The 16,768-nt window shown below is 39.6% G+C and overlaps 1 protein-coding gene across 1 annotated transcript in view; it reads left to right on the top strand.

The window, feature by feature from the left end:
- Window positions 1-15,275, top strand: part of LOC116066120 (exostosin-1) — a 269,823-nt gene extending 254,548 nt beyond the window's left edge. The window contains exons 10-12 of the mRNA XM_031321959.2: window positions 7,958-8,118; window positions 9,698-9,869; window positions 14,359-15,275. Of these exons, the coding sequence (XP_031177819.1) occupies window positions 7,958-8,118; window positions 9,698-9,869; window positions 14,359-14,544 (519 nt within the window). The 3' untranslated portion in view covers window positions 14,545-15,275. The remainder of the gene's footprint in view (window positions 1-7,957; window positions 8,119-9,697; window positions 9,870-14,358) is intronic.
- The last annotated feature ends 1,493 nt before the right edge of the window (window positions 15,276-16,768 follow it).

Raw genomic sequence — 16,768 nt, 5'->3', positions numbered from 1 at the left:
GCGCCCTTGAATGGCTATTTCTGAAAGAATGCAGACCATAAAAAGGATCAGAAACTGGGTTTTATTTTAATGAAAATCTTCAGGATTGCAACCAATCATACTTCTTGCTGTCTCCTAAGGGTGCTCCGATCAGGATTTTTGGGGCCGATCACCGATCACCGATTGCTGTGAGCAGTATCGACCGATGCTGATCACCGATCACCGGGTCTATTTGAAACCTTCTATTTATCATGTCATATATTTATCATATATTAATTTTAATATTCTTAACAACAATGCATAAGTATTAAAATTAACAGAAGATAATGTATTGTGAATTGTCAACGGTTTACTTTTATTGACAGGAAACGTTCAACATTCCACTTCCTCTGTTAGAAACACACCTTAAACAGCTTAGAGCTTAACATATAGCTAAAACCTTATTCGGAATAAATTACAAAAAAACTGTCAGTGTGTTCTTCAGTGTGTCTTTAGTGTGTTCTGAGCAGGGTGGGGCCACTTAAATTTTTTACCAGCCACTTTTTCCAGAATTCAAATTTATAAAAGAGAGTGCACTATCATATTTTGAATTGCTTTATTAATTATGTTTTATTATTAATACATATTTTATTAATATAATGTATTTATTATGTGTCAGTAGCTTGTTGATCTTTACATTGGAAGTTAATTTCCTATCCTGGCCTGGGACACACATTCATACGGTTTGATAAAGGACTTATTGGACTTTAACTTATCATTGATTTTACAATAACGAGTGTAGCTCATGGATGTATTAAGTGTAGCTGTCCTCAATTTAGGTCATCCTGTACGTCTCATCTCCGGTTTTTCCTGCATCCACCGTGTGTGTGTGTGTGTGTGTGTGTGTGTGTGTGTGTGTGTGTGTGTGTGTGTGTGTCTCGTCAGTCGCGGGGTAGAACTGAGCAGCAGAGAGCCAACAGGAATAAAACGACAGCAGCTTTCAAGCAACTTAAACATCGTTACAGTCTACATTGACGTTAAAATGTAAACAGGTTGGCAGGACGGTCTGAAATGTTTTGTACGGTCTTTCGCTGTACGTTTTGTCAATGCGCCACTTGTTTGAAAAGTACCTTCTCTTTTTCTTTACTTCGCCCTCAACAGCTTGTACATCCATAGCTACTGCTGACTCCGCGGCGGGCCTCTTAACACCGGAGATATGTTGCCACATTAACAGATAATTTTCCTTTCGTCTGTACCTCAGCTCAGCTAGCTAGCTAGCTAGTTACACGGCGTCCCGGACTAGCGCTGAAAACTAGCTACTCGACTATGCGTGGTCAAAGCCCCGGCTGTGAACATTTTAATTTCCTGTAAGTTCTTCACAATAAAAGTCCTCCGTTATTTTGGTATTTGAATGTTTTTATTATGAAGCAGGAAAATCCGGAAATGTTAGGGATTCATTAGCCGTAACGTAACGCAATTCCTATAAGCATTGTGCATTGTTACTTAGCAACAGCATTCTTTGACAAAAACTGTCCAATCCATTACAAGGATACAAGGCTAATTTCCCACCCTGGTTCCGAGGCACTTTTTTGACCAACACGGGGAGACTGATCAGTCCAACTGCTTTTTCTGCCAACGGTCGGCCGTCTGGTTGGTGTGTAACTTAGCTGCGTATAGAAAATTTTCTCATGAGTAGTGCGTCATCTGATCGGCCTTTATGGAGACCACCGATCAAACTATTTAAAGCCTTTATCGGCCGATAACGATCGGTTCCCGATCAATCGGAGCACCCTTACTGTCTCCTCGGGGTCTCCGTAGGCACTGTAGCTGAAATATAACGTTTTATTTTCGAGGATGCACAACACGTCACAACCCCAAAATACTTTGGAGGTGATGGTCCAAAAAAAAAGTGTCAGCCTTTATTGTAAGAGTAAAGAAAGAACCTCCGACTTTTTGAAGATACGGCAATCTCATAGATGAATTTTTACATTAATGTTAGGGACTATGAAAACAGTGTTATCTGAGTGCATTTATTGTGTTGTTTTTATTTTTATTTTACATGTCTTGTCTGTTTTTGTCTTAAATATGAGGAATGAGATTTATGTATGACATTTCTTCACATTGCTTTTGCAAAATAAAAAAATAAAAAAGGTTTCATATGTTTTAAACCTAAAAAGCAGTAAAATGAGCAGGACCAGCTCATCTGTGATGCTAAATGAGTGCTTCTTCTTTGATAGTCATTACAAGTAGCAGCCTCGTTTCTCCCTAGCTTGTTTCAGCGAGTAAAAGATGCAATCCATAATGGATTGTGAGGCCCAATGAGCCCAAGAGATCCAATATATCTTTAAACTCTGAGCTGTTTCATTGATGTCAGTGTTCACCTTTTCTACGCTGGGGGATCACATTTACACTTTATGGCACTACAATTCGTGGCATAGCAATACGAGCGAGTTTGTACAACTACACTTTTATGACTGCACGGCTTGTTTTATGAAACGAGAGGAAAAAGAAGATGTCAGAGAGAGAGAGAGAGAGAGAGAGAGAGGCAGTGGAGGGAATCTGTGCTGTGCTCAGTAACCCGTTCCTCTAATTGCCCTTTTAACATAGTGAGGGGATTTATTGAAAGAATATGAAATATGTCAAGTGAGTGAAAATGTGCAAGAGAGAACATTACACTTTTAATAGGACTTTTCATATTATAATACCTCAGTGGAAGAATGGCTGTGCCAATTTCATAATTACATTGTTTCAGCTCATTAAATGTATGATTATTCCATGAAGAGAGATTAGAGAAGGGAATACGACTGAAAAAACCTGACAAAGCTTTTGTCTATCATTGGGCGGCCAAGCATGCTGCTGCGTTATTCCCTATGGAAGACATTTTCAATATGGTGGATGTGGAAATAGTTCTTCAACAACACTGGCTGAATTGTTATCCTCTTTTCATTTAAAGGCCCATCTAGGATGTTGCAGAGTCTGGGCAAGTTTCAGCAATGCTGAAAGAAGTATTTCAGTCTAATGCTGACGTACACGGTTATAATACATATTGCTCATTATACATTTTTTTTCTCTTTCTTAGGTGAGATTCCTTCTGTAAGCCCCTACACCTGCACAATTATTATTATTTTTTCTTGTTTTGTTTCTGTTGCCTTGATTTTATTGTGCAAATAAATAAGTTAAAAATTAATTAAGTATTCAGATTCTTTGATTAAGTAAAAGTACTCATACCGCACTGTGGAAATAATCCTTACCTAGTAAAAATATGTAAGTATTTTCAACAAAATGTACTTAAAGTATGAAAAGTAAAAGTACTCATAGTGCAGTAAAATGTCAGTGGTTTCCTGTTCTATCTGATGTTTGTGGATTAATATTCCTGCTGCATTAATGTGTATGTTGCATTTTACTGCTGTAGACATAGGCGGACTGGCAATCTGGCAGTTCTGGCGAATGCCAGAAGGGCCGATGCACTCTTGGGCTGCTGGAAAAAAGAAACAAATGCTGCAACACTGGCGTTTCACACTAGTTTGACAAAAAATATGCAAGATTGTACGGCTGCAGCCTGGAGCCTCCTGTCTGGTGCCGTCTGTCTTCTACTTTTCAAAATAAAAGCTTGCGTGTGGTCTGCTATGTCTTCTTACTTTGGTGTTTTGGGTGTTTAAGTATGTAATAATATGTTTTAAATGTGCAAGCATTTTCATTCTATTCTAAGATGGTGCCATGGTAGTTTATTTGAAGGTTTAATGAATTCCTCCAGTGTGTGTATTATTTAATTATGAAAGCCTGTACGTGCACCTTATGCTGCTGCTGCCATAATCTAACGTGAGCGTGGTTTTTGCAATTATAAAGCAATTAACGTCCCCGTCTGAAATTGGGCCAGTAAGGGACGGAATTGCCAGGGCCAAATTTTTGTCCCAGTCCGCCCCTGGCTGTAGATGTTGTGCTTATTTTAACTCCTTTATATACTGTTGGGTAGTTTAATCTACAGCAGTGCATCATATTTTATAAGATCGTCATATGTTTGTAGCATCGCTGTCCTGTGAGAACCACGTATTTCTAAAAAGGGTTTTTTAATAGTTTATTTATCTTAAATAACTAATATTATAATCTGAAAAGTAACTAAATCATGGTATCAACCCCATTATTTTTTTAAAGCTTTTTTAAGCCGAGTTAGGGACACAACAGGCTGTTATTCAAGTTTTTTTTTCAAAAATATGATCTTTATTTTCTAAGTTACACTCTGTATCTCCTGAGATACATTGCCCATTTAGGGTAACATGTTGCATTGTATTCTTTTTATTATAGTTCATATGCCAACTTTTAAAACATTCCATAAACAATTAATTAGCTACATTATTTCATGTTATCCATACAACATTAGAAAAAAATGGAAAAAAAACAGAACTTTATCTCCCAAGATGCATTGCCCATGTAGGATATAAATTTAACATTTCAGAACTTTTTAAACAGTTCATGTGCCGATTTTTATGACACCTTTTTCCTGTTTTTTTAATTCTACCATCTTCCCTGTGGTGCCCCACATCAGATATGTTCTATGGGCAATGGAAGCTGTTTCTTGTACTGTAGAAACTGCTGATAGAAATTTCCTGAAAACATGTGTACACTGGTGAATTCATCAATAATACACATTTGAGAGTAAAATAAAAAGTAATCACTGTTGCACACCTTTATCCTATTCACTATCTGTAGAGAACAGGCCTCAAAACATAAGTATATCTGTGAGTGACCAGCCCTGTTAAATACCCTTATATGGGCAATGTATCCCCCAGGATACAGGCATTCAATGCCTGATTATCAAAGTTGTGAGAAGATCATTTTAAAAATATCCACAAGAACACAACTACCATTAAAAAACTCTGAAATATCATAATCATGAAAAATATAACAACACTTACCTCATGGCCAGTGTCTTTGTCCACACTATGCTGACATTTTGGATTTTGATACAAATGTTTGGAATGTTGGCATAAAGTCACATGACCTGATTACATGACCCATCACCCCATCAGTGTTTCTCATCAACTGCAACCACATATGCCCCTCCCCCATAGCTCCTCCCCCTACAGCCTGTTAAATGACTGTATCCCCCAAGATACAGAAACTCTTTAAGGGTTTTAAGACAAACCTCAAACCTTCAAAACACATAACCAAGGTTAGCAACAGTGTTTGTGAGGTGTTACTGTAGATACTGTTAAGCCAAGGAAAACTTGTAACTGTACACTGCATGCACTTATAAATGTGAATTAACCTTCACATTCAAGCAGATTTGACCTAATCCTCATCCTAACCCTATGCATGGCACACAAAACTTTCCGTATTATTATATTATTGTCATGGGGTGAAGTAATAGACCATGGTCTGGAATTTCAAACTATCACAGAAGGAGCCATAAGCAATCTATAAAAGAAACTCAGGAGAAAGTTTGACAGTATTCTGTTTGAATTTCTGTATAAATGTTGGAGGACACTTTAAGAGCTGTCAAGGCGGGACGTAACCTCACAACCCAGAGAGGTACCTAGTGAGAACAGCTATAATTCCAAATATTTTCCAAACGAAACACCTGCAGTAGCTGCTTGTGGCCTCAGTGTAGACCTTAAATCCCAGCTGGTTGTCCTGGATCACACTGACACTGTTGGGAAGTTCATCAAAGCCACAGCACTCTAAACCTGCTGGATACCAGCTCAGTTTAAGAAGTCATTTCCCTCACTTTTATCACCCTGAAATCAGATTGTAGTTGACAGTGAAAGCGCGGCAGTGGCCTCGCTTCACATGGAGCAAAAATAAAAATAAAACAGATTGAAAACACAACTTCTAAAAACACACTGGCAAAAGACCACATACTGAGGGGAAGATAAGGGCTCTATAATGTGATGTAGCTTCTTTTCATCTGATTACATCGGACATGTTAAACCCAAATGTCGGGAGAGATTTGTCACAGATCTATTGCTGGATTGACCCTCTGCTCCTCGGATCAATTCTGGCCTTGTAGAATCTATTAGTATGCATTTCTCTCACTGACACACACGCACACACACGCGCACACACACACACACACACACACACACACACACACACATAGACTCTGTTCAACTTTCAGTCCCCGCTTGAATTCCTCAGTCATATCAAGCCTCTGTTTCAAGCCGTAATTAAGACAGATTATGAGTGCAAAGAATCTGGGTTCTGTCACTGTCTCTCACTTGTAAACACACACACACACACACACACACACATACATGCCATTTCACATAATGAAGAACCTTTTAATCTCTGAAGGCTAAATTATATTTGCATGATATCATTAATCCTGTCAGCACAGCTGTGAAAACATCTGACACATCTCTCTCACACACACACACACACACACACACACACACACACACAATGCATGCACAAATCATCAGGGGCTACACTGAAAATGGCAGCTCCAACCTTTCTCTCGGCTTAGCAGTGGCACTTTACAGTAATTGCTCACGCGACTCATGACAGAAGCCGCAAGGTATTGCTAAAGAACGTCCGCTTTCAGTGCTCACCTCCCCGACGCCGTCTCCCTACCTCTACTATTCTGGTAATTAATTTTCTCCCCGGCTCCTGAGGTGGTGTGTGTGTGTGTCTGTCTGTGTGTATTACCAAGTATTTCATTAGGCTATGTGCTGATCCCCTTATTCTCTGGTGTGTCTGCCTGCACGTCTCAGTGGTGTTATTGAATTCCAAAGAGGGTCTTTCTCAGGTAGCTCAAGTTTCTTTAAGGACACCAGGTGCTCCAGACAACTCTACATGAAATTTCTTCTTTATTGGGGAAGAAGGGAGCCTGACAGAGCGGGGCAGACCAATGGATTGGATAAAGAATATGCAGCTCCAGATGAGATGAGGACCCTCTCGGCACATTAGTGTATTAGAGAATCGTAAATGTGAAACATTTAGATGCCTTTCTAGTTGCTCAGTGGTGGTCCTGAATGTGTGTTCAGACTAACTGCAAAGGGAATTGTAGAAGCAGCATGATTGCCTATAAACAGTAGTTGATATAAGTTGTTGTTAGCAAAATGACCAAAATGCATGACCCTTGTTAACCTGCCATCCCCCCTCACCATCCTCTAGCAACAGAGAGAGTGCGGGGGCAGAGGGGTTGTTTAGTTTAATATGTTAGTCTAGTCTGCCTGACTCACTGATCCTTAATCTGAGTTTGTGTTAGAATCTATGGCCCCGACCACGACTCTGAAATATCAGCAGCCTAACTGTGCTGTGCATTGATAAATCCATGGCGCTATTCGCAGTGCTCAAGTAACAAATTTGTTATTGCAACTTTTTTTCTGATTACTGCCCTTCCATCAGTTTTGTCCTGGATGGTATTATAAAATACACAACCAAAAGAGTCCTTCATTCAACGGTTCGCTAGTCGCAGGTGAACGAAATGAACAGGGCCTTCCCCCCTCTTAAAAATTAACAAATTGCCTATAAAATCAAGGGAAATGCACGAGGATCTGCTCTAGGTGGCGCAAACGGAGGAATTGGAAATTGGTGATCATAGTGAAGCTTTATGACTCTGCTTTATTCATGTACAGTGAATCTGTTGTGATACAGACAGATGTGATTTAAAGGGAAACTTTTCAGGTGGGAGGGAAGCTGCTAACAATGCTGAAATGCCATTTAAAATGCTATTTGTCCGGTTGTGAAGAGGCAGAATGGATGTTGTTTGGATGACGGCCAAATGCCATAGCTATTCTGAATAAGTTGTTTCTACCTGTATGTGTTTATCTCCTCCACAAGCTGAAAAATTCTGAAAGCTGTTTAACCTTTTAACATTACTGTGTGCTTTTCCTTTCTCGTCAACTTTCCTCTTCCTCCTACCATATCTTCTCCTTCTTTTTTCCAAAATCTTTCCCCTTGCCTTTATTTTCTCCCATTATATCATCCTTTTTCATTTCCATTGGCCTCCTCTTCTTTTCTCTCCTCTGTCATCTTTCCTTACTTTCTGCTCCCACAGGTGGATTTTGCCTTTCTTGTATGGCAAAGCTTTCCAGAGCGTATCGTTGGTTATCCAGCAAGGAGTCACTACTGGGATAGTTTGAGATCCCGATGGGGCTACACCTCCAAATGGACCAATGACTACTCCATGGTCCTTACGGGGGCAGCTTTCTACCACAGGTACAAAAACCACACGATCTCCTGCTTATCAGCGAAGCTGTGCAGTTGCTTTTAATATTTACACATCATTAATTCAAGTGATTAACAATAAACATAAGCTAAGACTTCCTTTGGATACAGTGAACTCAGGTGAACTTACAAAATGCATGAATATTGATTATATGTAGGGTAGGATTTGTGAAAAAAACGGGGGGGGGGGGTTGATCATGCACAACAAAACAAAACATGTAAGAATTAAATCCCCCTTTCAACACCATGGATATAGGCATGCCAAAACACGTATTTATGAACTTCAATATTCAATGGAAATTTTTTTAAATGAAATAGCACAACGTGGTGTCAACATAATACACAGCACTTTCAAGCCGGAGAGCAGAGTTCACTTCCTGGTGAAAACAAAAGACTTACACCAAGGAAACGCTCTTTCGTTTCTCGGGGAGTGTGTGAATCCAAACCATGATCTTTTTCCTAAACTTAACTAGTCGTTTTGGTGCCTAAACTTAACTGTCGTCGCCGCCGCATGACACTCACTTTTCTCGGCAAAATTCAACTACCACGGCCCCTGAAAATATCGTCAACTGTCGCTCGGATTTATTGTTCTATAGCACTAGAGACTGTTCAAGTTATAGCGCTTTACTTAGTTTAAAATACTTATATTGATAATATGGTCTATTGGTGAAGTAGCATTGATCACTTTGAGGGGGAGATACATTTTGTCCCTACCGGGGATAAAAATAATTCAGCAGAGGCAGGGATATATAGACCAGAAAGGGGGAAATCCCAGAGGCATGTAAAGCATCATAATGATGATGTAATTTAAGAAAGCTTTGGATCTGAAATGTGATCATAATGTGTCCAACACTGTTGTGAATTCGCCTTGGAGTGCAGTTGTTCTGCGTCACCTGTCAGGTTGATTTATCCCAACTTCACAAAAATACTTCTCCACAAGATATAAAGCACATTAAAAGTCGTCTCTCACCAGTCACATTTTATTTTATTATTTTAGTGGAGTAATAGAAAAGGGAAATGGGATGATACAATCTTTCTCCACCTCTCATAAAATGATTGTCAACAACACAACGCTGGGACTGAAATAAACAAAAGTTTGAGTATGAAGCAGAGCGATAAATCAAACAGAGAAGAGCGTCGCTTTCCGAACGGATTTGAAGCATCTTGTCATGCATATAAACAGCTCTCTCATTGTTCTATTGTTAGGATTCTCACTGTGACTCTTTAGTCCTTTTGTTATTTAAAATTTCAAATGCCAACGCAATTCAGAAAAAATGAGTCAAAGAGTGAAAAGAAAAGGATGAAAGTGTGTGTGTGTGTGTGTGTGTGTGTGTGTGTGTGTGTGTGTGTGTGTGTGTGTGTGTGTGTGTGTGTGTGTGTGTGTGTGTGTGTGTGTGTCTGTGGCGACAGCAGACCTTGGCAGGGAGGTGGAGAGTCGACAGTGATCTACTGCTCCCATGCTGCTGAGAGTGCAACACAGCAATCATACAGAACAGATTAGAATAGAAGTGCAGCTTTTAATAAAAGAAATAAATACACAAATAACTTCATCCTTGTTTTTTTATGTCAGATACTACCACTACCTGTTCACCCACTACGTCCCTGCCAGCCTGCTGACCATGGTGGACCACATGGCTAATTGTGAAGACATCCTGATGAACTTCCTGGTGTCGGCCGTTACCAAGCAGCCGCCAATCAAAGTCACACAGAAGAAACAGTACAAGGAAACCATGATGAGCCAGGTAGAGCTTTCATTGGCACGTGGTCGTCCTATTTGTCAAGACTGGTGACTGTAGCCACAGTGCATTTTGATTTTTTTTAAGTGAGTTGTGGTCAGACATCAGTGTTATGAGCTAACCAGAAAACCCATGTTTAATAAAAAAGAAAAATATCATTGGTAGAACATGAACTCCTCAGATCCTCTTATAGTGTTTGTCGTGATCATGTTTTTATAATTGTATCTTTCCCCTTTTACCACTCAGTGCCACTCTGGGACTGCTAGTAATATGTATTAAATGCATAATTATGAACATGTACTATCTGTATCGATAGATTAGACTCTTGTCTTCTAGGTTATTGGGGTGGTTTACAAAAAGAATGCCATGTAGGCAATTATCCAGGTACAAGGCACAGGTACAAGGCATACATCAATCTTAAATATGTGGTGTGTCATAGCAGTCTGGCAGTCAAACAGTATGATAAATCCATGAAACTGTACGTACTGATTAAATTTAATTCAATTATGGCCATCAAATATAGTCTTTTTTAATTCAAATTTAATTTAAGGCAGGTCACCTCAGTGTTTCAGGGTTTAAAAAATAATCTATCATAGCTAATCATGTTGTACACGACGAGATAATCACAGCAATTTCCCTACACCTAACACGACAAAAAGCAAAATAACTATAAAAAGATTATAATTGGTGATGACATTAAATTAATCTGTGCTGACACAAGAGTGTCTGCAATGTTCAAGGCCATGATACAACAAGTAGTTCCCAAGTTTCCATAAAAAAACGTAATCTAACCAACACTGTCTTTCCACATGAAACATTTGCAGAGCCGATTTCTTTAAATATTTGGAGCCTGCATGTTCACCTCCATGTTTGTTTGCTGTCAGTCATCTTCTTTCCTGTCTTTTGCTTGTACATGTCTATGTTTCTTGGCACATGGTCAGTGGAATAGTGCGAAACCGTCAGCAGCCATGTGCATACAAACAAAATGGAGACTCCTTTATCAAATGTTTACTCCATAGCGCTGCTATTGGTCAAAAGGGTCCACTGGGTACATTTAAGAGTGCTTGGTGGTGGTTTAAACATGTTTTAAAGAGACTTGACTTCCTTTTATATATATAAAAAAGAAGATAAAAATGGATTCACCTCCTTGTGTTGAATGAGTATAGAAGCTTCAGGCTACATGCAGCCCTGACCTTCTCTTTCAGATCCATATATGTGCATGTTGTGTGTGTGTGTGTGTGTGTGTGTGTGTGTGTGTGTGTGTGTGTGTGTGTGTGTGTGTGTGTGTGTGTGTGTGTGTGTGTGTGTGTGTGTGTGTGTGTGTGAAAATGTGTGTCTGTGCTTCTTGTGGCCAGCCCTATGTCAGCTTCTGATTGATGGCCTGACCACAGGCAGGACGATGACTCGGCAGTATGGACTCCGTGATTAATGTCTTAATTGTGAAGGCAGAACGGCAAACCTAGATTTACTCCCTTCTTCCCTCGCTCTCTCTTTCTTTCTTCCTTCCTTTTTGAGTATCCTAAGTTCCTGCCTCTCCCTCTCTCACCCTTGATTTGTGACTTTGCCTGAGGCAAAGTGGTGAAATCTTTTAGGAAACAGAAGTCATGACTGATATTTCTGGCTTTTATCATTTATTTATTCATTTTTCATTCATGTTTCATTCAAGGTGCCAAACCATTTCTCTGAGTCGATGTTTTGTAGTTTCATTATTCTACCTGACCCTCAGTAGCCCCAGCTGCCACCCTACTGCAGCACACAGGAGGAATCTGCTCCAACTCCATGACGCCACAGCTTATCAAAGGGGTCTTCTGCCCTCCACTGCCCCTTCTCCAACTCACCTCCCAGCAGCCACTTGGGGACCCACCCCTCCCTCCCTGCTGTCCATCTCTGATAACCAGCTGAAGACACATGGCTGCAGGAGACGATAGCATCATGGAGTCGTTCCGCAGCTATGCAGGAAACTTCAAATGCTTCGACTAACAACTGCATTGTTCCAATAACTGTAGTGAATAATCTAATATCTCAGTGACCTACTGCAGCTGGAACTTACATGTTTGCCTTTTAACGGCGCTTTAACATCATCAAGCCCATCCAGACTGGGGGACAGGCTAATGAAGATGCAGATGGATCCCTTTAATGCTAGAACGGAGAAAGGACTACACTCATTGGGCGATGTATCACATGCACCAAGCTGACATGCTCACATCTTCATTGAGTCCCATAGAAATATATTATAGGGTAATAACTTTGGTTTGTTGTACCAGGTTGAACAATTGAAGGTTGTAAACATCCCACCACTGACTCTCTGTCCTACAGTTTCTAAAAGAGGAAGGTGAGATGAAAGAGCTGCTGTCCATGTGGACAACAACCAACAGCAAGAGCCTCTAAAATAAGAATACAATCTGTGATCAGCTGCTACATTTTTGGCTCTGCAAAACTCCCAGGTAATGTGTACCATGGCTGGACTGGCAGAGTGAATTACACAACCTGATAGTTGCAGCCAAAAATTGGCAAAGCAGGCTGTACTTCCTAACAATGTGTTTTCTACCAGTTTGACTTCCTGTGCTGCTGTTTGCTGAAATGTCAACTACTACTTAGGAGATTCCCACAGTGAAACAGCTGGCCAGGTCGACCAGCTCCACAGAATGATGGAGGAGCAGGTGGTGGAAACAGTATGTGTTACTATGAGCTACACCTCCTGCTACGTCATGACAGGCTGTCCATGTTAAGGAGCGGCGAGGCGCTCCTACTACACTGAACCGTTAAATTCCCTGTCTTTGCAGGTCTGCAAAAGGACAACCATCAGTGCACATGATGCTGAGGAATAAGTCAGCACGCCGCTATTCCTTCTGCGTTGATGAGTTATAAGGCATCATATTCTGTGGGATGAGCTCAGTCAAAAAAACTGTTTTAAGTTTGTTGCTACACTCAAAGTTATTTTTTCTTGGAGACAAATAAAGCATTTGTATTCAATCATTTAGACATCTAACCTGGCAGACAAGACTGTCCACAGAGAGAAAATGAAAGCTGGGTTCAAATACTTATAGCACTGCTGGATGCTGCCCCCGTCCTGGCTTGTAATGTATAAAAGTGTAAAGTCGAAATTGAAACTCCACCAACAAAAACAACAGACAGCCTGAAGTAACCAAGTGTCACAGCAAATGCACAGAAGTCAGACAACCAGTGTCTCCACCTCTACTCAGTAACACCTACCCATAGCTCTCCTTGTTCTTTTTGAGCTCATTGCAAATGGTAAAATGATGAATTGATTATAGCACTTTTCAACCTGGATAGGACAAAGCAAATTGCAAAAGCCTCTCATTCACCCACACACACTCGCATATCGATGGCCAGGGACGGGCAGTTAAAGGCAGTTTGGGGTTCAGTGGTTCAGACAGGATGAGCCAAGGATCAAACCATCAACCCTACGATTAATAGACAAAGTAATAGTAAAGTTGTTTTTTTTACATGTTCGAGGTCAACTTTTGTGAACTTGCAATTGTATGCCATTGGTTGGTCCAAAATTGAGGAACCTATTGTAGTTTATTAGCTGTGTTGCAGCATCCATTTGTATTTAATCTCCGCGGAGTATAAAATGGGATTTTAAAAAAAGGGGAAATGTTTTAAGACAGTTATAGTATGAGACAGGAGTCGATGGTACAAAAATGTAAACTGAGTAAACTGTGAACTTATTGTTCCATCAGCAACCAAGCTAGCCAGTCAGTTAGCCAGTGTTAGTTTGTTAGCTCGGACAGCTTTTTTCCCCACATCATTACTACAGTATACTGAATGAAATATTAGCAGACAGTTAGAGAGTTGAGTCAGGAGTCAATGGTAATACGAATACTGTATGTCGTTTTTGAATAAACTGTTTGACCTTATTGTTCCATCAGCGACCAAGCTAACAAGCTTGTTAACTGTCAGCAAACTAATTACCATCTTTTTTTAGCATCTTTTTTTCCCTCATCAGCAATTATTAAATGAAATTATGTTTAGTCCAGAAAACAAAAGATCAGGGTGGATTTAACTTCCCAGTACACAGAAAAATGAAAGAATCTTCAGTAGCTAGTATGTCCTGGTTGGTTAGCGTGTTAGCCATTAGCTCTCTAGCTACAGTAGATCACCAACTAACCCTGTGTGTAGCTAATCACTACATCATCACATGGTGTGACCCGGCCTTCAGCATGTGTTTATGTATTCCTTATTTTTCATTTTTCTTGTGCTGCACTGTAAATAAAAGTTACATTTTTTACTGTAAAATTTCTTTCAAATGGGTTTTACATAATTTATTATTAAATGGTCAGTCAATAATATTTAATTTCTGTTATTGCAGGTATTTGTGACACAGTCAGGATTATTGTCAGCATTCTCTGTTAAATTATTATTACATACATTATCAGCTGCTACGGAGCTGTGTTGATTGAGCCCTTACATTTATCTTTACCGTCTCTCTGTTTTCCATCTCTGTTTTCCATCTCTGTTTCTCTAAACCAAGGGCTCCAAGTCGTCTCGGTGGGCCGACCCAGACCACTTCGCCCAGCGACAGACCTGTATGAACGCCTTCAGTCACTGGCTGGGTTTCATGCCCCTGGTGCACTCCCAGATGAGGCTGGACCCTGTGTTGTTCAGGGACCAGGTTTCCATCCTGAGGAAGAAATACAGGGACATTGAAAAACTGTGAATGCACAAGGATACACACCAAATCATTGTGTGTGATCCAGAGGCCGTGACAAGAATCCACACACTGAATGTGAACATTTGTGAGGCTATAAAGGAAAACTCACACATGGCCACTGGACATAAAAATGATAAAACACTGAGGTACGCATAAGGCATTTAACTGCGTATTTCTATAAAAAAAAAAAATAAAAAAAAGATTCTGTATGCGGGGTTGATAACAGTGAGTGACTGTGCATACCCGCCATCTGTGACAAGATACATAAATATAAATGCATGGATATACATGCAACAAAGACCTGGACACATTCAATACAGTCCTGACCACAGACATACATGTGTTGCATGGTTTGAACATGACAGCTGTACAAGGACCTGAAAAACGTGTTTGAATAAAAAAAAAAAAAAAAAAAAAAAAAGAAAATCTAAGCGCTATGTTTATTATGGAAGTTGGACTGTTGGCAGTTAAGGAATATATAGAATAATGTTGGACAAAAGGTGAAGATATTTATGGATTATAGATTGTATTCATAAAGGACACACTCTGGGGTTATGTATGTACAGTAAAGACACATTGTGGACAAAAGAGACAAACTAGTGCAAACACGTGCTACCCCAAAACACCCAGAGACAATGGCAACATGCCTCTTGTATACTATTGTAGATTTTCAGCAGCAGTTCCTGTCTGTATGAAGCAAATAAAAATTAAATAAAGAGATGTTATGAGACAAGAGACTATGTCTCAACAGCATTTACTTGATTTCCTCCATACTTTGCTTGGTATCATTTATTTATTTTTAACAAAATTCTATACTTCCCTACTTCCCATTTTCTTTGAATCCCTTCTTTGCCGTGGTCTATTTTACCTGGTTTAGGTTGGGTTTTTATGTCACCAACTGCCTTCACTATGCATGTAGATGCACACTGTAGCTAGTTAAAACATTTCCAATAAAGGTTGAAGATAGCAGCAAGCCTTTGAAATGGAAGAAATTGTAGATTTATAGATAAACATGATAGTTCGACCTATCTGACGTTTCTGCTGTGCTTATTTTCTGTACTGTGTTGCTTTGCTAGCGTCTTTGATGAACCAAATCTAGCTGTACCAACAGCAACATCTCACCACCGGTCAGACTAAAGCTAGTTAGGGTGGTGTCATTCTCTTAAGTCTGTGGCCCAGCAGGTACATTAGGTCTCCAACCTAATGTTAGTGATAGTGTTGAAATGAAAGCATAAAAAATGCATTTTAGATAAATGAGATAAGAGTAAATTCATAGTATATATACATTGTTAATATAAACAAACATTGTGATTGGGGCGAGAGCGATCGAAATACACATTATCATATTTTTCAATGGTGTTTAGATCAGTGTGTATTTTGTTTTTTTTAGAACTGATAGCAACATGTTGACCTGCTGCTCACCAATGTTTTGTGCCAATATGTATCCAGTAGGAGTCGCTAGTGCAAAGAAAAGGTTATGATCCCTCACTGGCTTCCCATCCAGAACACTGCCATTGGAACAGACTGCCAAGGTGAAGCTCTGCTGCAAGAAATTGAATGTCTCTGCAATATTGGGTGAGTGTTATTGTTTTTTTGGTTACACAGGATGCTTGTTTGAACTTTCTTCCAACCCTTTCTGTTTTAATCATGGCAAGGATGTGTGGCAGACCTGTGAAGGAAATGGTGTTATTTGCATCATATGTATGATATGATGTATATCATAGTGTTGTCCTGAGGTCAGTATTGAACAATTCTTAAATTATGCTACACTGGGCTTTACATCAGTTTGAATTCAGCCTTAATAAAAAGCCTTGAAACTAGGGTAAGACTGGCTGATCTTTTTTTTTGAGAGCAAGCAAAACAATTGTTAATCTTCTCTTGTTTGGTTTTATTTCCAACATCTTGTTCCAAAAGAAAAACATGCAGTATATATATGGTCAGACTACATCAAAGTGAAGTAAGCTGCAGCTGGAACACATCATGCGGTTCAGTCAGGTTTACCCTGATAAATAAAAGAATAAAACAATTGCATGAATTTCAAACAGTAATAAGTAGATTTTATAATAACAAACCTTAGATTATATATATACACACACACACAGCCTTCTCATGTACAGTATGGAGGGTTGTTCCCATGGATACAGTTATAGGAGCCAATCAACCGTCTTTCCTCATCCCCTCTGTCACTCTTCATTTGTCTTTCCCTTCATCTATCTTTCATTGATTGTTT

The sequence above is a fragment of the Sander lucioperca genome, chromosome 19, assembly GCF_008315115.2.
Source record: "Sander lucioperca isolate FBNREF2018 chromosome 19, SLUC_FBN_1.2, whole genome shotgun sequence".
In the NCBI taxonomy this organism is placed as follows: domain Eukaryota; kingdom Metazoa; phylum Chordata; class Actinopteri; order Perciformes; family Percidae; genus Sander; species Sander lucioperca.
Note: the sequence above shows the minus strand (reverse complement) of the source record. Positions and strands in the feature narration are given on the sequence as shown.